The sequence below is a fragment of the Stomoxys calcitrans genome, chromosome 3 (genome assembly GCF_963082655.1).
Source record: "Stomoxys calcitrans chromosome 3, idStoCalc2.1, whole genome shotgun sequence".
Lineage (NCBI taxonomy): Eukaryota > Metazoa > Arthropoda > Insecta > Diptera > Muscidae > Stomoxys > Stomoxys calcitrans.
In genome coordinates, this window is record NC_081554.1 from 150,726,881 (window position 1) to 150,749,341 (window position 22,461).

Here is a 22,461-nt window from a genome sequence, read left to right on the forward strand (position 1 = left end):
TTGAATTTCGTATAAACGATTTTGAAATGTATCTACTGTGTTTACTGCATACTTAAATAGTTGCATATTATTAATCACAAAGTTTTTAACATTTAACAATAAAACTAGAAAACGATAAAGTTCTTGTTTACTTTACTTTATTTCCTCAAATTATAAATATCTAATACTTCAACTAATTTCATTTTGTTTTTAATTTAGTCGTACCCAAGTTCTATTATCTATATATCACCTTTTTCCTTATGATATAAGCATAAACAATTTTTGAAATTTTTTTAAATCATACTTTTAAGCAAAATCAACCCCCTTCATTTGTCTTCTTTGTTGTAGAGCAAATATTAAAATTACAACAAATCAGCACATTACCGAACAATGTCGTATTTTTAAATAACATTATTGAAATATGTAAAAACAAAAATGCTTAAAATAAAAAAAGTAGTTTTATTTCAAAAAATTCATTAGTTTCATTTCCATTTTGGGTATTTCCAACTTAGTGCCCTGAACTATATTTATGGATGAAGTACGGGAACGGCGATACATTTTTATACGGAAATTGTTCAAAAAGACCAACGGCCTTATTTACAAAACTTAATGAAGCCTTACAGCCCAATTCTAAAAACACCCTGGGAGTTTATTTCTCCTCGAATAAAATCCTCTTATTCTGATTGAATGGGGAGAGAAAAAATATGGGAGAATAACAGCTGCTTTATTTTGGCTTAACATTTGACTGTTATTTTTTGGAAAAAAGAACATAAAATGGAAAAAAATAAGTTGTAACGATTGCTAAAAAAGTTTACAAACAAGTTAAGTGTTGCTTGTGTAATGTTTGTTTTGATTTTTGTATTTTAATAGAGCACAATAATGGTCTACAGCTTCTCACCATATTTCTGTCTTCATCCAACAATCGTTGTCTAAATTAGATGCTTCCGGAGTGTTTTGATGGATAGATAAATAGATTAATTGTGTCGTTTTGTCCCTGGTTTCATGCGGGGCAAACATCCTGCATGTTGGCGTTTTCCCTTGCCAAAAGGAATTAAGGAGGCTGAATCGTAATATAGAGGTTTGCTTCCCCTTCGGCCTCATAATTGCTGTGGTGGTCTGTCTGATGTGCCGCTTTATCTAAAGGCCTACTTTTATGGAGCTGGAACTTGAAGATCTAATCGACCTTTCTGGGCGGCCGCTTTTCTTGGTGGTTGGAACGGCTGCTGGACATAATACTGCCGAAAAGCGGCTTGTGGATTTATTCTTACTCCTGTGAAGTGCCGCCCGATTCTACTTTAAGCTAGCGATAAGGGACCTCCTTTTAGTATCCGACTCGGAACCGAGTGCCAATAAAATTGAAAAACTTTAAACCGGAAGAACCCAACAAAATTTTGATGAAAAAGTGAAAAATAATTTCCATACATTTTAAATTGTTCGTGACTCATAAGAAGTGGTACCATTTTTTTTTATATAAACAATAAAATTCATAATTTTTTATCCTAACTCCCTTTCTTTTGTTTGTGGGATTTTTTTTTCCAAGTCTTATCGTCTCATTCTCCCTTTTATATCGATTCAGAATAGCTAACTTTTTCCCTGGGAGAGATTTCCCTTCTTCGAAGTTTGTTTAAAATAAGGGAAAAGGGATTAGGGAAAAAACTCCAGTAAATTGTTATTCGGAATAGGGGAAAAGGCAGTAGGGAATGAACTCCCAGGTAATTGTTATTGAGAATAGGGCTGTTAAAGTAGGTTTATTTGAAATTTCAATGGAGGAAATCTGTCAAAGAAAACCCTATTTCAAATGTACATTAAGTTTTGTAAATACCGGTGTAAGTCTTTTTATACAAGAAATAATGGAAAAATACATTGAGGCATACCTACCAGAGCACATATTGCTACCATTCGCTTTTATAACGCATTCATAATTTCGCTGCTTTTAACTTGCCTTCATTCAACAATAGTATGTAACACTGTTGCTTTCAAATGTATTAATTTTTTGATGATTGCTTTTCTATGCATTTGTATGCCCGCCACCATAGGATGGGGGTATACTAATCTAGTCATTTCGTTTCTAACACCTCGAAATATTCAACTAGGACCCCATATTCGAACTAGCCATGTGCCGCTTTATCTAAAGGCCTACTTTTATGGAGCTGGAACTTGAAGATCTAATCGACCTTTCTGGGCGGCCGCTTTTCTTGGTGGTTGGAACGGCTGCTGGACATAATACTGCCGAAAAGCGGCTTGTGGATTTATTCCTACTCCTGTGAAGTGCCGCCCGATTCTACTTTAAGCTAGCGATAAGGGACCTCCTTTTAGTATCCGACTCGGAACCGAGTGCCAATAAAATTGAAAAACTTTAAACCGGAAGAACCCAACAAAATTTTGATGAAAAAGTGAAAAATAATTTCCATACATTTTAAATTGTTCGGGACTCATAAGAAGTGGTACCATTTTTTTTATATAAACAATAAAATTCATAATTTTTTATCCTAACTCCCTTTCTTTTGTTTGTGGGATTTTTTTTCCAAGTTTTATCGTCTCATTCTCCCTTTTATATCGATTCAGAATAGCTAACTTTTTCCCTGGGAGAGATTTCCCTTCTTCGAAGTTTGTTTAAAATAAGGGAAAAGGGATTAGGGAAAAAACTCCAGTAAATTGTTATTCAGAATAGGGGAAAAGGGAGTAGGGAATGAACTCCCAGGGAATTGTTATTGAGAATACGGGTGTTAAAGTAGGTTTATTCAAAGAAAAACCTATTTCAAATGTACATTAAGTTTTGTAAATACCGGTGTAAGTCTTTTTATACAAGAAATAATGGAAAAATACGTTGAGGCATACCTACCACAGCACAGATTGCTAACATTCGCTTTTATAACGCATTCATAATTTCGCTGATTTTAACTTGCCTTCATTCAACAATAGTAAGTAATACTGTTGCTTTCAAATGCATTAATTTTTTGATGATTGCTTTTCTATGCATTTGTATGCCCACCACCATAGGATGGGAATATACTAATCTAGTCATTTCGTTTGTAACACCTCGAAATATTCAGCTAGGACACCATATTCGAACTAGCCATGTCCGTCCGTCCGTCTGTCGAAATCACGATAGTGGTCGAACGCGAAGAGCTAACCCCTTGAAATTTTGCACAGATACTTTATATTGATGTAGGTGGTAGGGGATTGCAAATGGACCATATCGGTTCAGATTATAATAAAGCTCCCATAAAAACCGATCTCCCTATGGAAGACACAATTTTCATCTGATTTGGCACATGGTGTTCTGTTGTAACTTCCAACAACTGTGCCAAGTACGGCCCAAATCGGTCTATAACCTGATATAGCTTCCATATAAACCTATCTCCCGATTTGGCTTCTTGAGCCCTTACAAGCCGCGATTTTTTAACGATTTGGCTGAAATTTTGCATATGGTGTTCTGTAATGACTCTCAACAACTGCACCAAGTGCGGTCCAATTCGGTCTTTAACTAGATAGAGCTCCCATATTTTAGCAGAATCCATGGTGGTGGGTTCCCAAGATTCGGCCCGGCCGAATTTAGCACGCTTTTACTTGTTTTTTATTGCCGTTACACCACAAGCAACAACTGAAAGGTGAAACACTAATAATAAAAGATGATTCGCACCATTCGCTCAGTATTTGTTGTCGTTTTGGTGTGGCGCGAAACATGGAGTTACAAATTGCAAACAAAATTAAAACTACCTTAACCGAACTGCACCGTCCAAAATCAAAAGTAGACCGATCGGGACAATATGGATCTCAAATGAAAGGTTTTTTCAGAGTAAATTACTTATATCATAGTAAAAATTGGGTCCAAGTATCTAGGGGGCCGGCCCAAGCCCAAAACTGCTTCAAACCTAAAACCGCTATAAATAGGCATTTTGGACGAACATGCCAATATGGGACACAAATGAAAGGTATCTGGTAGTAGAATTCGAATATGAGCCAGACACTTGATCCTGGAAATAGATATCAGTTTCGTGCTCTCAAATACTTTCCATTTAAGTCTCATATTGAATGCCCGGTCTGTATGCCTATTTTAATGAGGTTTTTGGAGAATGTCGGCCCCCACATAATTTGACACAAATTTTAATACCATATTCATGTTCTACTCACCAAAAATTTTTATTAGAGTCACATATTGCCATTATCCGCCACTATGGGCTTTTAAAGGGTGGTTTAGGATATAAAGGCTGTCTAAATTTGCAAATTTTGCCCATGAACATTTCACTAAGGGGCCTCCTTTTTATAGCCGAGTCCGAACGGCGTGCCGCAGTGCGACACCTCTTTGGAGAGAAGTTTTACATGGCATAGTACCTCACAAATGTTGCCAACATTAGGAGGGGAAAACCACCGCTGAAAATTATTTCTGATGATCTCGCCAGGATTCGAACCCAGGCGTTCAGCGTCATAGGCGGACATTCTAACCTCTGCGCTGCGGTGGCTGTCTAAATACTTTGGCCCAATATTTAATACCAAATTTGTGCTTTACTCCTCAATATCTTTCATTTGAGTCTCATATTGTCCCAATCGGTCCAATTTTATTTTTGGTCTGTGTTTTTGTGGTAAAGTGGAGGGTCCGCTTCCGATATCAACAAATTGTATATCGTATTGCTCCATCCCATGGGAGCCGTTTGTGCGTACTGAATTGACCCGATGGAGTCCTTCATCGGCAAGGGCTGCCGCCTCAGTGTATAACACTGCTACAACAACAACAACAACAATGTATAGCGTATTGCTCCTTCCAGATTGTAATCGTAATCTACTCTTGAATACCTTTCACTTGAGTTGTAGTTGGGGCGACTTCCTAGGTACTTAGACCCAATTTTTAATATCAAAATCGTACTCTACTCCCCTACTCTACTTTTGGGTGTTGTTTTCGTGGTAAGGGGTAGAGTCCGACCCCTTTCAGATATCAACAAATTATATAATCTATTACTCCTTTTAGATCAACCTACACAATCTGTGAAAATTTCAAGAAAATCGCTTAAGCTGTTTTGAGCTATACTGAACAAACAAATTTATAAACTCTGGCGGAAATTTTGCAGTGTTCTGTTATGACTTTCAACAACTGCGTCAAGTACGATCCAAATCAGTCTATAACCTGATATAGCTCCCATATAGACCGATCTCCTGATTTGACTTCTTAGGTCCTTACAAGCCGCAATTTTTGTCCGATTTGGCTGAACTTGTGCATGTAGTGTTCTGCTATGACATTAAACAACTTTGTCAAGTACCGTCCAAATTGGTCTATAACTTAATATATTGGGTTGCCCAAAAAGTAATTGCGGATTTTTCAAATAGTCGGCGTTGACAAATTTTTTCACAGCTTGTGACTCTGTAATTGCATTCTTTCTTCTGTCAGTTATCAGCTGTTTCTTTTAGCTTGCTTTAGAAAAAAAGTGTAAAAAAGTATATTTGATTAAAGTTCATTCTAAGTTTTATTAAAAATGCATTTACTTTCTTTTAAAAAATCCGCAATTACTTTTTGGGCAACCCAATAGTTCCCATATAAACCGATCTTCCGATTTGACTTCTTTAGTTCTTACAAGCCGCAATTTATGTCCGATTTGGCTGAAATTTTGGATGTGGTGTTCTGTTGCGACTTCCATCAAATGTGCCTAATACGGACCAAATCAGTCTGTAACCCGATATAGTTCTCATATATCGAGTCTCTCGATCATCCTTTTTCGGTTCCTAGAAGCTTTAATTTTTGCTGGTTTAATTGAAGTTTGATATGTAGAATAAAATTCTGCCCTTCAACTAAATTTCTTTTGCATCAATTTTTAGCAGAATCCATGGTGGTGGGTCCCCACTTGTTTACTTTAAAATTATAAATCAATAAATTATATTTTATGGAGAAATAAAATAAACTACAATTTCTATTTTTATACCCTCCATCATAGGATGGGGGTATTTTAATTGCGTCATTCCGTTTGTAACATCTCTCGTCTAAGACCCCATAAAGTTTATTTATACTTGATCGTCATGACATTTTTGGTCGATCTAGCCATGTCCGTCCGTCCGCGTGTCTGTCGAAAGCCCGCTAACTTTCGAAGGAGTAAAGCTAGACGCTTGAAATTTTGCACAAATACTTTTTATTAGTGTACATCGGTTGGTCCAAATCGGTGCATATTTCGATATAGCTGCCATATAAACATATCTTGGGTCTTGACTTCTTGAGTTTCTAGAGGGCTCAACTCTTATCCGAAATTTGGCTGAAATTTTGAACGTGGTGTTTTGTATAATTGTACCAAGTATGGTTAAAATCGGTCTATAACCTTAAATAGCTGCCATATAAACCGGGGGATCGTTTAGATTTATCGAGCTTCTAGAGGGCGCAATTTTTATATGATTTGTCTGAAATGTTGCACATGTCGTTTTGGTACGACTCTCAACAACCGTGCCAAGTATGGTCTAAATCAATTCATTACCTGATATAAACCGATCTCCCGATTTGACTTCTTGAGCCTCTGGACGGCGCAATTCTTATCCAATTTGGCAATTTTGTACATGTCGTTTGGAAATTAACAACTATGCCAAATATGATTTAAATCGGATCATAACCTGATATAGATGTCATATAAACCGATTTTTCAATTTGAATTTCTGAGCCACTGAAGGGCGCAATTATTATTCGATTTGCCCGAAATTTTGGAGGTGGTATTTTTCTATAACTTTTAACAGCCATGAAAACTATGGTCTATATTGGTCAATAACTTAGTATAGCTAATATATACTTGAAGAAATCATACAAAGAACTTGTCACACGCGTTTCATGGTGGAGGGGACATAAGATTCGGCACGGCCGAACTGATCAAATTTTCCAATTTCAGAGTTGTACCCAAATCCCACTAGAACGTCAAATGTTTTGTTTGAATTTTAAAGGTATTTTACATTTTGTTTCTTTTTTCACATTTTGATCGTTTGAATTTATAATTTACACGTTTATAATCATACTCTTTTGATCTTGCGACTGATACACATGCTAATGCAAATAAAAATTAGAATGTCAATTTGACAGTGTAAAGAAGTTTGACAGCCTAGTGGGAATTTGCGCCACCAAACCCACAGGGTTGTCCCATTGATTTCGTTGTTGTTGGGCTTATGACTTTACCTTCTAATTGTACCAAGGAGCCAACCTTCTTAATTCAACTATGTTTACATTGATACATTTTGGAAGTCAGCCAAAGTACGCGAACAACCTAAAGTAACAATTTGTGCAAATTGTTACTGTAAGTTGTCCGAAGACTCAGACGAAGAAAACTAAAAACCAGAAATCTGCCATTAGCTCAAGCAATTGAAGCAAGGCAGTTGTTCTTACGCGAACAACTGTAACCAGCCGGCCAGGTTTGACGGTATAAAGATGTCAGTTTTTTTTTTTTTTTGAATTCTCTTTGTTGTTATCTTTGCTCATGCACGCACACGTATGCATACACGCACATAAATTTCTTTGTGTGTGTTGGCAAAAGTTCGATGACAAGATGGCGGATTGCACCATATGATTTGTGGTTGTTGTACAAATAAGACCACCCTTAATAGTTTTGCGATGCAATAGAAGCATACAGTTTGTTGTTGTTGTTGGTGTTGTAGCAGTTTGTTGTGTTCTATCTTTCTTCTGCTTGATTCTGTTGAGTGTCAAGACCCAGAAACTCTGCGACTAAGATTGGGTGCGTCCACAAGGATCTGGGTCTGAGTCGAGTGGGTCTGGCTGGGCAGTTAAACAGGTAATGTGTATCGTGCGGTCCCTGGTTACAATCGGACATACATCTCGCACGTCGGCATCAATCCTTGCTCTGTAGGAGTTGAGGCAGCTGCATCTGCTGGAACGTAATTGAGCCAGAACTACTCTGGTTAGCCAAAGCTACCAACCGGCGGTATGTACACGTTGTATAGCTCTATCCCGGCAGTACCGGACCTGACTGCTATCCCCATGCACTCCATGTAGGGGTCACTAGCGCCAGTCGCAGGCGAGATGGGTCTATATTGCACGGAATTTTGTATCACTAAGGCCATAGTCACATAGTCCGACGTCGAGGACCCAGAAGGCGAGAACGACGCTTGTAACCCACTGCTGTCTATGTTAGCACAGCACCTTGCAACATATTCAGAATGACTATACTCCCGTAGTGATGTGAGGCCAGAGCAAGATCGGAAATGTACCCAGTAGAGGCGGTTCTGGCAAACCAAAGAGAAGCATACCTAAGTACTTATAATATTAAGTACTTATAATATTTTTGTAATCTTTTGTTTTCAGTTTTCCTTGCTCGGTCCCGAGCGAACCGGGTAATCGATGTTCAACTGTACTCTGTTTTAATTTTTGATATTACTGAGGAGGAATTTTTATAAAAATCGGTTAAAATTACACTTACACCGGTATTCACAAAACTTTATGTAGCTTTGAAATAGATTTATTTGACATATTTCCTTTATAGTATTGGGTTGCCCAAAAAGTAATTGCGGATTTTTTAAAAGATAGTAAATGCATTTTTAATAAAACTTAGAATGAACTTTAATCAAATATACTTTTTTTACACTTTTTTCTTAAGCAAGCTAAAAGTAACAGCTGATAACTGACAGAAGAAAGAAAGCAATTACAGAGTCACAAGCTGTGAAAAAATTTGTCAACGCCGACTATATGAAAAATCCCCAATTACTTTTTGGGCAACCCAATATATTTGTTCGAACTATGGCTTGATGTAAACATACAAGATAGATAGTGTGCAGTAGTTTAAATTTTTCCCTTTTTTTGTTTTATTTACAAAAATCATTTATTTTTTTACATATGTAATTTAAAACTCCAATAAAACTTGTCTTTTGCTTTTAAAAAGAGTAAATATCGGCTATTGAAACAGAAAATGTTGACTGTACAAAAATTTCCTTGAGAAATATACAATTTTAAATCTGATTTACAAGACAGAATTCACTTTATAAATAAAAAACCTTCTCTTTATTCAAATTACTTCATTTTGTTTTGGGCTAAATTGAGTACATCTTTTCAAAACACTAGCTCCATCATCTACATTAAGCAGCATATACATAAATGAATTGAATTGTTCCTGGTCTGTTTGTGCTAAACACATTGCACCATACTGTGAAATAAGAGATCAAAAATATATGCATGTTAGTATATGTGTTTATAGGGTAAGTAAAGGGGTTTTCTATATACAGTCGAATTTTTTATAACGTAGCAATTGGGGACCGACTACGTTATAGAGAAACTGACCAAAATTATGTTTAATAAACAAACAATCTGGGAATCAAAAAAAAGCAAAAAAAAAAACTGCCGTTTGAGAAAGGGTAGAGATAACTCCTTGAAATTTGTCATGCTAATAGCTGAGGTGTTATCGAGATTATGCACAGAATTTGAATTTGGCCCCTAAATCAAATCTTCATTTGTGGTCCGATTTTCAAAATGTTCAATTTTCTGAAAACAAAAAAGTTTTGAACTTTGCAGATAAAACTGTCCTTAAAACAAAAAATAAAAGTTACCTAAACTTTTTTTCATTAGAAAGCCTGCCTCGTCAAGAATTAAAAGTCGAAAATCGCCGAGACCAGAAGAGATATTGTAGACCTCAAGCGAACTTTTTTGTCGGGATTTTTGAGCACTTTCCAGAAACAATTTGGAAATTGGACCACAAATTAAAATTTGCTAGCCTGAAATTTTTTTCGAAATGCCGAGGAGACCAATTTTAGTGGTGTGATGAGGGGCGCCCGAACGAATTACGGCCTTGAAACTTTGCATACAATCCCGTTAACCTCTACCGTTCTCATTTTTTTTGTCAGTCTTCCGATCACTACATAACTTATTATACCCACCACCGTAGGATAGGAGGTATATTAATTTAGTCATTCCGCTTGCAACACATCGAAATATCAGTTTCCGAACCAACAAAGTATATATATTTTGGATCGTCGTATAATTCTAAGACGATTTAACGATGTCCGTGTGTATGTCCGTCCCTCTGTTGTAACCACTCTACAGCCTTCAAAAATTGAGATATTGAAATTTGGCACAGATACGTCCTTTTGATGCAGTCTGGTTAAGTTTTTGAACGGGCCAAATCTGGCCATATTTGTATCTAGCTGCTATATAGGCCGATCTGACGATAAAGGGTCTAATACCCATAGATGCTTCAATTTTATCCGATTTTGCTGAAATTTTAAACAGTGGGTAGTTTTTGGTCTCCCAGCAGCCGCTCCAAATATGGTTCGGATCGGATTATATTTAGATATAGCTGCCATACAGACCGATCTCCTCATAAAGAGTATGAAGCCCATAAAAGCTTTATTTTTTATCCGATTTCGTTGAAATTTAAAACTATAAATAGTTTTAGGCCACCCGCCATCTGATCCAAATATAGTAAAGATCTGACTGTTTTTAAATATAGCTGTCGTTTAGACCGATATGCCGATTAAGGGCCTGAAGCTCATAAAAGCTTTATCTATTACCCGATTTTGTTGAAATTTGAAATACAAAATTCAACAGTGACTTTAGACCACTTTATTAGACCACTCAATATCCGTGCCGAATTTAGGTTTCATAAGTTATCCAATTTTCACTGGATTGTGACGAAAGGGGGTTTACATATATACCCGAGGTGGTGGGTATCCAAAATTCGGCCGGCCGAACTTAATGTCTTTTTACTTGTTTTAAACCGGTATTTTTCCTTTTTCGTTCGTAACTTTCTAATCAGTCGTCAGGCCACCACAAAATTTATTTTAAACCTATACCATTTAACACACCACTGTTTGTTTTTGAACACGTAGAGCAAAAACAAAGCCTTGTTGGGTACGTACGAGAAATTAAGCACAATATTCCATGGAAACGTAACGTATTTTACAGCAGCTTTTTATTTTGTGGCTGTCTATAATAAGTGAGTTAACGATCAACATTGAATGTGTTTCGTTTTGTTCCACCATTTTTGTTTTTGTATAAACAGCATTAAAAAGTTTGCTAAAAAATAGAGAGATTTATTTGTGCGCTTTAAAAACAATTTTTTATGGAGAAGTGGTTGGAAAAAGACGATTTTTCAATTTTTTCGTCATAGAGAACATTTCGGTATAGTGAAATCCGTTATAGAGAAGTTCGACTGTATATCAATTAGTTGATAATGTTTTTACTCACCTTTGCTAATGCCGGATAGTAGGTTGCTTTACCTAAAGTGTTCACCTTCGATGACAAACACAAAATTTTAGCTAAATTTGTAAAATCCCTGCGCAATAAAAATTGCCGGGCACATTTTAACTTTAATGCCATGTCAGCATTGTGTAGTCGGATAAAATGCCCGTAACGATGAATTGACGGAAGGCATGAGGTGTTTCTTTCCTCCCACATTTGATGATCCATTTCATTTAGCAGCGTTAACGTATTCTCAAGGCGTTCCCTTGGTATTTGTCGGATGGCTAAATTGGTTATTTTTGCCTTGGGTCTATGTTTATCATTATTATTTTTTGGTGTTTCTACCTTTTGGGAAGAACTTTTTGGTCGTCTAAGGGGACGACCTCTTTTACTCGTTAGGACTAGGTTTTCGACATTGTTTTGAATGTCTCCATCAATATGTTGAATTTCATGATTTTTGATGTTTTGTAGGGGATCTTCAATACCATCTGGTGAATTGTGTTGAGCTTGATTTTCTGTAGTATTTCGAATGGAAGGCGAGATTTTGTAGGTATTGTCGATATAAGCTTCAGACTTTTTTGGCCTACCTCTTGGTCTTTTCTTACTAGTCGCCGCTATATTTTGTAATATTGGAGTCTTTCTGGGCCGACCCTTTTGCTTCTGCTTCTGTGCTAAAAAATGGTCTTTATCTACTACTTCTGAGAATATGTTTGGCCTTGTTTTTAGTGAAGCTGCTCTTTTCTTCAAGACAGGAACATTGGTAGTGATTTTGGCTTTTATATTATGTTCACCTGGATTTTCAATTATTCCACAATCTTTATCTGCAGTGTTTTCATTCTTGGAATCAATTATATTGTTTTGAGAATCATCAGATTTTTTTGGCCTACCTCTTTTCCTTTTCAAAGGATTGCGTATATCTTCTTCACTTACTCGAGGTCTTTTTCTTGCATTATTATCAATATGAAAGTTACATGGCCCAGCATCAGCAGAATTTATGCTCTCTGCAGAATTTATGTAAAATTTACCTAAACTTTCTATGCCACATATGGTTTTTCTTCTTTGCCTAGTCATAGGTTTTATTAGTTCAAGCTCATGTTCGTCCTTGCTATTGGATTCCGATTGATGTTTTGATATCGGCTGCCGCCCCCTTACAGGCCTCATCCTTTCATTATCGTCATTGTGAATACATGGTGGATCAACACAAGCTGTATTTATGCTCTCTCCAGAATTTATATTACAATTATCTAAACTTTCAATGCCACATATGGTTTTTCTTCTTTGCCTTGTCATTGGTTTCATTAGTTCAAGCTCATTTGCTGCAGGGAAAGCATTAAAGGATCTTTGTTCGTCCTTGTCACCGGTATGACATTTGTTTTTTGATCCCAGCGGCCGCCCTCTTGCTGACGGTTTTTGAATTTCATCTATTTTGGTCAAATGTTCAAATAAAGTCAAATTCACTTCATATATCTTTGCCCCGCCTCGAGGTTTCTTATTCATATTTTCTTTTGCTGCGACTTGTTCAGAGATCAGTTCCATTCTCCCGTTAGATAAGTTAGTGGTCTACAAATTTAAAATATTTATATATTTGTGGCTCATAGCATAGATTTATATAAGTATAACAAAATATTCTAAAATCATTCTTCCCGGCAAAAGATTTACCATTTCCTCTTCACCTACTCGAGACCACTTCGTGTCTTCTTTGTCAATGGGAATATTACATGATTTGACATCATTTGCATTTTTACACTCTTCAGAAAATGTTTTGCAATTATCTAAACTTTCTATGCCGCATAATGTTTTTCTTCTTCTCCTGGTCATTGGTCGCATTTTACTTGTTTTCAAAAGGAAGCTCCCAAAGGTGTTGCTACTACTAGTGCTCGATAAACAAAACAACTTTTTTTTTGGTAGCTATGGGCAAATGGCTATGGGCTGTTTTGTTTAGTACTATAAAGTACAAGGGACTTGTTATCGATTTTGTTACTTTCGATTAGACAGCACGACAATAATCAAGACAAATTTACCTAGGTAGTGTACAGCAAACCACTCAGAATAATTTTTTCTGTCGGAGTACACTATCTGCCATGGCGAAACAATTATAGTTGGTCTCATTTGTACAAAAACCATAAATCATATGGTTCAACCCGCCATTTTGCCATCATACGTGTGTGTAAACGTGTACGTACATGAGCAGAGAATATGCGAAAAAGAGATGATAGCTAAGAGAATGCAAATCACATGGTGCAATCCGCCATCTTGCCATCAAGCTGATTGACGGTTTGTCAACACACACAAAGAAATTTGTGTGCGTGTGTAAAAACGTGTGCGTACATGAGCAGAGAATATGCGAAAAGAAAATGACAACAAAGAGAATGCAAACAAAAATCTGACACCTAAATACCGTCAAACCTTGCGGGCTGTTAACAGCTGTTTGCTTGAGACCACCTTGTTAAATCCGCCTTTACTATCTGTCGAGATTTTATAACGTTCGGTTGTGTGTGCGCTTTAAAACCCGTTTACACTGCTCATTAAATCAGGATATAAGGCTCTCGTCAGCTGATTTTATAAAGGGGAAATAGATGATCGAGCCATTAAATCCGGGTATAAAGCGAAGTGTAAACGGGGTTTTATAGTTAAGAACCATAGCACACACGAGCAAAAAAGTAACATACTAAAAATCAGAGTTGCACTAATCACTGATTTTGGCAGATAGTGCACTCGATTTTTTATTTTTGGCCAACTGCTCCTACCTGTTATCTTGGCATTAATAACGTTTTATCGGGAAATATGATAATTTTTAACAAAAATATATGACCACCATCCAGGTAAGACAGCTGTTAACAGGCGACAAGGTTTGACGGTATTAAGATGTAAAACCATGTTTCCACTAGACCCTAAATCCACTTGATTTGAGATAATCTCCAAAACCCGTTTCCTCTACGATTTATGGGGTATTTATTTGTTTGTCAACAGCGATCTTTTTGACAGCGTTTTTATTGTGATTAGCATTTTTATTGTGTTCAGAATATATATTTCGGCCAGCAATTAAGTTTGTGAAATGATTTTATTTAATTACTATTAAATTTTATATTGGGTTGCCCAAAAAGTAATTGCGGATTTTTTAAAAGAAAGTAAATGCATTTTTAATAAAACTTAGAATGAACTTTAATCAAATATACTTTTTTTACACTTTTTTTCTAAAGCATGCTAAAAGTAACAGCTGACAACTGACAGAAGAAAGAATGCAATTACAGAGTCACAAGCTGTGAAAAAATTTGTCAACGCCGACTATATGAAAACTCCGCAATTACTTTTTGGGCAACCCAATACTTTCACATTTCAATTTACGGCATTTGCCACACAAGGTAGTTTCATTGGGGGTAGAATTTTGTTGTTGTGCTAATGATTCTACCTCTTGCACCCTGAAAAATCCATAAATTCGGATTTAATTGCCAATGTAAAAGTACTTTTACCATACAAAAATAAATCCCATTTTTGCAGGATTTTTTTTTTAAATCCCAAATAAAACCAATTTCATGAATAACCGATAAAAGTACAAAAAAATATGCAACTGTTTTCAAGAATTGTGTATGGTGTGTATGATATGCACATTCATGTATATGCATGTAGGCTTGTGTATGTCACTTAAATCCCCAAAAACGCAGTGTAAACGGACAGGTTTTGATTTTGGATTTAGTTAAATTCCGCTTTAAAAAATTCTATAATTGGACGATTACATTGAAATTTAAATATAAATCCTGCAAAAATTAGATTTATATTTGTATGGTTAACCTGCAAAAAAACACAGGATTTAGCACTTAAATCTTGGAAAGGCCATAAATCCGTATTTTAAATGTACTTTTGCAAATATGATGTCGATAACTCGTCAGTAAAATTTTTCACTGATATTCTAACCAGAATATCTGAATTGCGCCTGGTAGGACTAAAATTAAACCAACAAATAATAACCGATTGACCGTGATTTTTTCTGTATATGACCAAAATAACAAAATAAAATACATCAAATATGGGCTTAGTTGGTGGCGCACCAATAGCAATGTCGAAAAATATCAATTGTAAAAACGAAATGGCATACGGCAACACTATTCATACAAAACCAAAAAAAGCCCTGGTATGATTAATGAAATTCTTGGAACGTACTTACTTTCTTTCTTATCGATATTCTTAGCGATAAGCAATTTATCGTCGGTATTACCAAGTAACGTAAAATATTTATTTTGCAGGTATGAAGAGGGGACGTAATATTTTGCCTTTACATATCTTCATACAAATAATATATTACTAATAAGTGAAAAGATTGTAATTTAAATAAGATTTTCAAGCTCATTTGTGCAAAGGTACCGCAATTTTTGAGATACATCACTGAACTTTTTTCTAAACGGAATATGAAAGGAGAATTTTAGAAAGACATGTAATCAATAAAATATTAGTGATGGCAACACTGAAGTTTTATTTTCTTTATTGTCGAGAAAATATATATTTTTTTAGGTGCCAAGTGGATTTTTCTATATTATTGGAATATTGCGCTTGAAAAAATTGTTGCTGATTTAATCGAAATGATTCGAAGTAGATATTTGGAAGAAATATAAAGGTAATACACGTAGCCAATTAAAATATGTAATTTTCTTCGAGAGAAATGATCACACAAAACTATGTCTACAATCTAAACAAATCAGTTGCTGCACATAGTCTGTGCAGCAACTCCATGGTGGTAGGTGAAGCCAGTGCTAACGATGCTTGGACATTGACTATAAGAATACATTTTCGGTGAAATTACTTACGGCAAATAATTGCAATTATTGATACGATACTGATAATGTTGTATTTTCAGAATCCGTAGATGAAATTCAACAGAATTAACCATAGAAACCATGGAGGAGCAAGCGGAAACTAATAATTTAGATTTGGCTCTTAGTTTGGATGTACAAAGTTCTATAAGCTGCCTCAATCCATTCGATAGACCACCCAATATAATGGATGACGAATTAAATAGTGTTACCCAAGAGGAATTGGAAGCAAATCTCTCCACAGACTGTCCCATTACAAAAAATACTGAAAGTGCGCCAACCAGTTGGGAGCAATTAATACAGAGCGTTTTTCTTGAAGATAATTCAACACAAGACGCGGTAGATCATCAGTCAGAGGTGTGCGAGACACAAGATAAAGATGTCGTCGAATCAGTGATCACAGAGCAGGCAGATATTGATGCTTTGAAATTGTTGAAAGATGAAATTAAAGAAATCGAAGATGGTGGTATGGAATGGGGTCCAGGGACAGGCTCTCAGACTGATCAAAAGGAAATGCCTATGGAAACAGAGGAAAGAGTTGATAGAAACCCAGAGATAACGTCTGAGGATACTGAAGAAATTGAGAAAGACATGGATCAAGACAAATGTGCTGATCAGCCTGACACTTCCAGTGATCAAGGTTTATCACCTAAGACGGAAATATCAATTCATAGCACAACCTTACTGTCACAAGATGAAGACATGTTCAACTGCTTTTACGATGAAACTACGAATGATGTTGATAATGAGTTGTGCCAGGTGGAAATCTATTCCTCAAACTCTAATGAAAATTTAAATTTGATTGTGCCCAAATCCCCAGGGTTCGTGGAAAATAATAAAATGCCCATCAAGGAAGAGTTGCCGGAAGATAATGACGACATTCTAAGCGATGCCTCATCACTATCAATTGGACACATTGAGGAATCTGTAAATCTGCAAGAAAATCCTGCGCGAAATGGAAATGTACAGTTATCGATTATAAACAGCGATCATTGTTATTCCCAGGAAAAAATTACACTAAATGAAAGAGAAACACTAAAACAAAACCTTATAAATTATGTCATACAACAATATCCAACAAAAGACCACGAGAGAATTAGCGATTTGGTGGACAAATTATTTATTGGCTTAGATAATCACAAAGTAGATTTCATATTGGAGTCAATGGAGAAGCAGGAAGATGTGCATGAAGAGCAAGTGGGACTCATTGCAGAAGGGAAGGAGGAGGAGAAGGAGAAAGACCAAGAAGGAATCGTAGAAGCGGAGGGAAATCAAGTAAAAACAGAAGAAGAACAATCAAATGGCAATAGTCAAACTATAGGGCTGACAGTTGATGAAGCCGTTCCAACCAAAGTTGAGACAGAATTTTCGACTGATAGCCAAGAACTGGGTTTAGATGAGCCAATTACAAATGAAGAGAATAAAAATTCTATAAATTTGCCTAAAGCAAATGAAGTAGAAAACGAATCTTATGAAGAAAATGTAAATCAAGCCTGTTCGGAGAATACGGAAATGTTGGAAACAAATGAATCATACAAAGGTGAAGCTGGTGGGAATGTTAATTTGGAGGAAACGGAAGCAAAAGACAATGAAACAAGTGACAATGCTAATGACGAAAAATCTCTTGAAAGTTCTTGCAAGGATATCACTGAATCGAAACAACTCAATGAAACATTGGTGGATAATTGTTCTGAGCCACTAGAACACCATATGTTTGAGGAAGAATTTGAAGCGCTGTGCAAATCCGGTAAACTGAAATTAGAAAACTATAGGCAAATCCATTCAGCTGGCCTTTTGGAAAAACTTAATGATTTTGCCACAAACATTCAAAGAGATTGCAGATATTTTTCTTCAGCTTCAACCAACATTGATCAAAAATTAAACGATTATATCCAGCAGCAGTATAAACATTTTCAAGAACAATTCAGTGCATATTGTATAGTCTCAGATGCTAATAAGAAAATCACAGTGGAAACACAAACTGATTTTAAAAAAATAACCAAACGTCACAGACGTAAACTTAACTTAGAATCGAAAAGTAATCTTATGAAGACCTCGGATAAATCTTCACAATACGATTCGTCCTCTTCTTCATCTCTTTCGGGGGATGAAAAAGGAAGCAGGAACAGTATATTGGAAACAACTAAGCGGAAGAAACGATCCCCGAAAAAAACATCCATTAAAAACGAGAATAATTCTTCAGACCCCGAAAATGCATTACCAAACGAAGCAAAGCAGTCGCAAACAAATCCTTTTCAAGAATATGATGATGGCATTAATTTATCTCAGTACGTTCAGTCTGAAATATTCGATATAGAATCCCAACAAACTCCAGTGCCATCATCCGTCGAGGATAGTGACGCTTCGGAGAAAGAAGTCGAAGGCGAGGGTGTTTCGAATAATTATTTGCCAGACGATGGCAATGACAGTGATTCCACAATATTCTTCAAACCTAAAAAGAATAAGAAATCAAGCTTAGATGATACAAAGTCATTGAGCACGGACACGAAAAAATCTCGTACCAATCGAGGTGATAATATGTCGTCGCCAAATAGTGAAAGCGATAAAGAAAATCAAATTGTCTGTTCAGAAAGATCAGAAAGAAAGTCAATGGATGAGGATGAAAAGAATGACAAGGAAATAGAACGGTGAGCAAGCAAATGCTAGGCCAAAAGTGGCATGTCTTTACATAATATTTTCCACATTACTTTCAGACTGATCAACATTGATGGCCTTGCCAAAAGAAGTGTAGCTAATACGAGCACTTCTGTGAAAAGTAATGACAAGAGCAAGGCTAAGGCAACAGTTGCAAAAAATGTCGACGATGGCTTGGGTTTCATGGATATGGACGGCTTATCCGATGATGAGGTGAAAAGTGATGTGAGTATGTAGCTAAAAAGATGCATTGCAAATATGTATTAAAGGTAGAAAACAATTTCTGATGACTTTTGTCTACTAATTTCCTATTCTTTCGTTTACTTCTTTTCAACCGAATATAGACCGAAGAGGAAGTTATTACAGAAAAACAGTTTCTCGAACGTTGTAATGAGGACATCAAAAGACAAATGTTGGACGAGTCTAGTACTGATTCTGAGGAATTAGAAGCAGAAGATGATGAATTCCTCCAAGGTGAATCTGATGAGGATGATGAGGACGGCAAAAACTCCCCATTAGTGGATAAATTCCTAAAAACTTATGTTGTAGACGATAGTGACAACGAAGTGCTGGATGAGGATGACGATATAGATTTGGATAGTGATAAGGAGCCTGGTGAAGCAGGAGCTCCACCCTCGACTAAAGAAGTCAGCAATGAGGACGAGCCTGCCGATTTGTCTATTAAAGAGAAAGAATTGGATGAATCAAAAATATCGGATGCAAACAATGTCAATGAAGAACAGGAGGGTGCCCATTCGGCGTCTGAAATTGAACTTTTAAATGACAATCTGTTGTTTCGAAAACGTGGTAGTAGTCGTCCTCAAAAGTTGGACAAAATGTTATCAGACGCAGAAAAACGTAAAAGAATCAGCAAAATCGATGAAGAGCTTATAAGCCTAAGTTCAGAGAGTGAAAATTCCGATGTAGAAGAAATCGGCGTTGAATCTAATCAAGCAGCAAAGCCACGTGCAATCAAACCTATGCTCAGACAGGATCAATTAGCTGGCGAAACTTTAAAAGCTCAAAAACATGAAAATGAACGCATTTCCCGTTTGGAAAAGAAACATAATATGCTAGATAAAGCCCTCAAAGAGCAAAATGAAGTGGACAAAAACAAAGATCTTGTCCTTGATTACATTAAGGAAACGAAAACATTTATCAAAGTTCATCCTGGTATTGTCAAATACCTCAAGCCACATCAATTCGATGGCGTTCGTTTTATGTACGACTCCTGCTATGGCGGAGTGGATTCTTTGAAGAAAAGTCCTGGTTCTGGTTGTATATTAGCGCATTGCATGGGTCTTGGGAAGACACTTCAATTAATAGCGCTTTTGCATACTGTGATATCTTATAAGGAGTTAAAAACTACTAAAGTTTTAGTTTTATGCCCCAAGAGTACCGTTATGAATTGGGCCGATGAGATTGTAAGGTGGTTGGGTCCATTACGGCAAAAAAATTTAAAAGTTTACACATTTAATGATACATCAGATATCTATGAAAAATTGAGCATCTTAAAAGAATGGTCTCAATCAAATCAAGCTCGAGCAGGTTGTTTGTTAATTGGCTATGAAGCGTTTCGAACGTTAGTCTTTTATCATTCCTATAAAAATCGTGGCAATGTGAGTGCACATCGCCTGGAGGAAATACGTAAAAATGTCAACACATACCTTTTGCAGCCAGGTAATACATGTTGTGAAGAAATCAAAACCCCTCTTTTATAATGCCGCTAATTATAAATGATATTGTTTTATCCTAATAGGTTCTGACTTAGTAATATGCGACGAAGGACATATAATTAAAAATAGCAAATCGGCCATTAGCATGGCTGTGGCACAGATTGTAACGCCGCGACGTATTGTTTTAACGGGCACTCCCATACAAAATAATCTTAAAGAATGTAGGTTTATTTATTTAAAAGTTAGTTAAATTGTTTACAATCTCCATTAATGACCATACAATTTTTTCCGTAATTCTTTTATAGACTACAGTATGGTAAATTTTATAAAACCTCTGTTTTTGGGTACGGAAAAAGAATTTGCTAATCTTTATGCAAATCCCATCAAAAATGGTCAACACAAGGATTCTGGCAAAACCGATATAAAAATAATGAAACAAAGATCATTTGTGTTACACAAGAAGTTATCGAAATTTGTTCAGGTAAGTCAAAATATTCAGCTTATATTGATGTAACATCTTCCCCATAAAACAACAAGAACGAAGTTCTTTTCTTTAGTGTAAATATTGGGTTGCCCAAAAAGTAATTGCGGATTTTTTAAATGCATTTTTAAAAAAACTTAGAATGAACTTTAATCAAATATACTTTTTTTTACATTTTTTTCTAAAGCAAGCTTAAAGTAACAGCTCATAACTGACAGAAGAAAGAATGCAATTACAGAGTCACAAGCTGTGAAAAAATTTGTCAACGCCGACTATATGAAAAATCCGCAATTACTTTTTGGGCAACCCAATAGATTATTTATATTTTTCAATTTTTGCCATGGCTAGAGCTTAAGACTAAACGGACGTAGCTAGACATATACATTTATAAAGCATTTGGTTATAAGTCTGGAGTTTTGCAATTTTTTCCGCAATTCGAAGTTTTTTCAAAAAACAAAAAGCAAATAAATTACTCCTGTTAATGAAATTCAACATGTTAATTATTGTAGATTGTGGACTCAATCTTTGGACAAAAATAAATAAACCCAATTAAGATAGCACAATTTGTATGTATTTTTAAGTTGAAATTTAGGTCCACACCTTTTGAAAATCTAAATTCTAGGACAATATTTTTTTGGTAATTAATTTATTTTTTATTTTTATTTATTTCCTATTAGTAATACATAATACATTTATTTTATCTTACAAACAAAAAATTAAAAAAAAATTGGGAATATCCCCTGGTAAATAAGTTACACAGCTTCTGGCATTCAGCAGAATTTGAATGTATGGAAACGATGCTTACTTGATGACTAAAATATTTTTGCTAAAATTCAAATATTATCCCATGCCATCTTTGGCTTAACAAATTTTAATAACGCACACCCACGCACAACCTTTGTCTGTTGACTAGCATTCACGCACAATAACGAAGCAAATATTTTACTCACTCACGACGCATTTGTGTGTTAGGTTAGGTAAAGGACACGAGCCTGACAACCACAGTTGCCAACCACTTCGCTCGGCCTCGGTTTTGGCAACCCTAAAGCGTACAAAGCTAGCCCACGCCGAGTCAGCATATTCGTCACCATCGGTATCGCAATCTCTAGAGTCCATCCAAACCTGTCCAGCTCGTCAGCCGTTTGGTTATCCGTCACCCCTTCATTGCCTGGACCCAGCACAATCTGACAGCAGCACCAGTCGCTCCTTGCGTCTCCTGATAAGCCTCGATCTGACGTGACCCGTAGTTAGGGCCTTCAGCGCCGTCTGACAGACGGGACTGAGAGGGCCACCACATCTAAGGCATTGTGTATGGCAAAACCTCTGACTGAAAGACACTACATCCATCAAGAAGTCTATTTGACTCCTTACTTCCTAGGAATTTAAAAACGCCCTGCCCCGATGCCTCATCCATGTAGACAGAGGGATCCAAGAATCGCGCGACGCCCTCAGACCAAAGATTTTTCCCGAGAAGACAACCTTCAGATCGCCATCGAAGAAGGATGCACATAGTCTATCGTGTCGCTAATGTCACGTAGTCGTTCCGCCATAGTGGCCTTTCGCAGAAGAAACGAATGCCCGAAGTCCAAAGATCGCCCTTCCTCTCTAATTTTGAAGGCAGTTTTCAACGCCGCGCACTCCACGAAAAATTGCAAAGGTTTCAGATCAAAAATTGTATTCAGCGCTGCTCTCGAAGAACTTCTCTTCGTCCCCGATAGACGTTCC

The 22,461-nt window shown here is 36.3% G+C and overlaps 2 protein-coding genes across 4 annotated transcripts in view; one reads left to right on the top strand and one right to left on the bottom strand.

The window, feature by feature from the left end:
* Nucleotides 1-8,919: 8,919 nt before the first annotated feature.
* Nucleotides 8,920-13,160, bottom strand: LOC106086310 (uncharacterized). 2 transcript variants are annotated; one of them, XM_013250933.2, is made up of 4 exons: nucleotides 12,779-13,160; nucleotides 12,007-12,679; nucleotides 11,126-11,940; nucleotides 8,920-9,089 (listed from the first exon to the last, which is right to left on the bottom strand). In XM_013250933.2, exons 1-4 carry the CDS (start codon nucleotides 12,944-12,946, stop codon nucleotides 8,952-8,954), a joined length of 1,794 nt encoding a protein of 597 aa, XP_013106387.2. In that variant the 5' UTR covers nucleotides 12,947-13,160; the 3' UTR covers nucleotides 8,920-8,951. The 2 variants fall into 2 exon arrangements, with proteins under 2 accessions (XP_013106387.2, XP_013106386.2); XM_013250932.2 differs by having other exon boundaries at nucleotides 11,126-12,679; nucleotides 12,779-13,159.
* Nucleotides 13,161-15,612: 2,452 nt separating this feature from the next.
* Nucleotides 15,613-22,461, top strand: part of LOC106086319 (transcriptional regulator ATRX) — a 28,040-nt gene continuing 21,191 nt past the window's right edge. For both annotated transcript variants that reach the window (XM_013250947.2, XM_013250949.2), the window contains exons 1-6: nucleotides 15,613-15,728; nucleotides 15,969-18,572; nucleotides 18,639-18,804; nucleotides 18,924-20,259; nucleotides 20,339-20,476; nucleotides 20,561-20,736. In XM_013250947.2, coding sequence (XP_013106401.2) covers nucleotides 16,009-18,572; nucleotides 18,639-18,804; nucleotides 18,924-20,259; nucleotides 20,339-20,476; nucleotides 20,561-20,736 — 4,380 coding nt within the window. In that variant the 5' untranslated portion in view covers nucleotides 15,613-15,728; nucleotides 15,969-16,008. The remainder of the gene's footprint in view (nucleotides 15,729-15,968; nucleotides 18,573-18,638; nucleotides 18,805-18,923; nucleotides 20,260-20,338; nucleotides 20,477-20,560; nucleotides 20,737-22,461) is intronic.

What these genes read in the sequence shown, in the direction of transcription:
- LOC106086310 (XM_013250932.2), bottom strand. Translation starts at nt 12,946, where the DNA reads ATGCGACCAATGACCAGGAGAAGAAGAAAAACATTATGCGGCATAGAA. An exon ending in GAGTAGGTGAAGAGGAAATG is followed by an intron (nt 12,680 to 12,778) that starts GTAAATCTTTTG and finishes TTAAATTTGTAG; the next exon opens with ACCACTAACTTATCTAACGG. An exon ending in ACTATCCGGCATTAGCAAAG is followed by an intron (nt 9,090 to 11,125) that starts GTGAGTAAAAAC and finishes CTTATTTCACAG; the next exon opens with TATGGTGCAATGTGTTTAGC.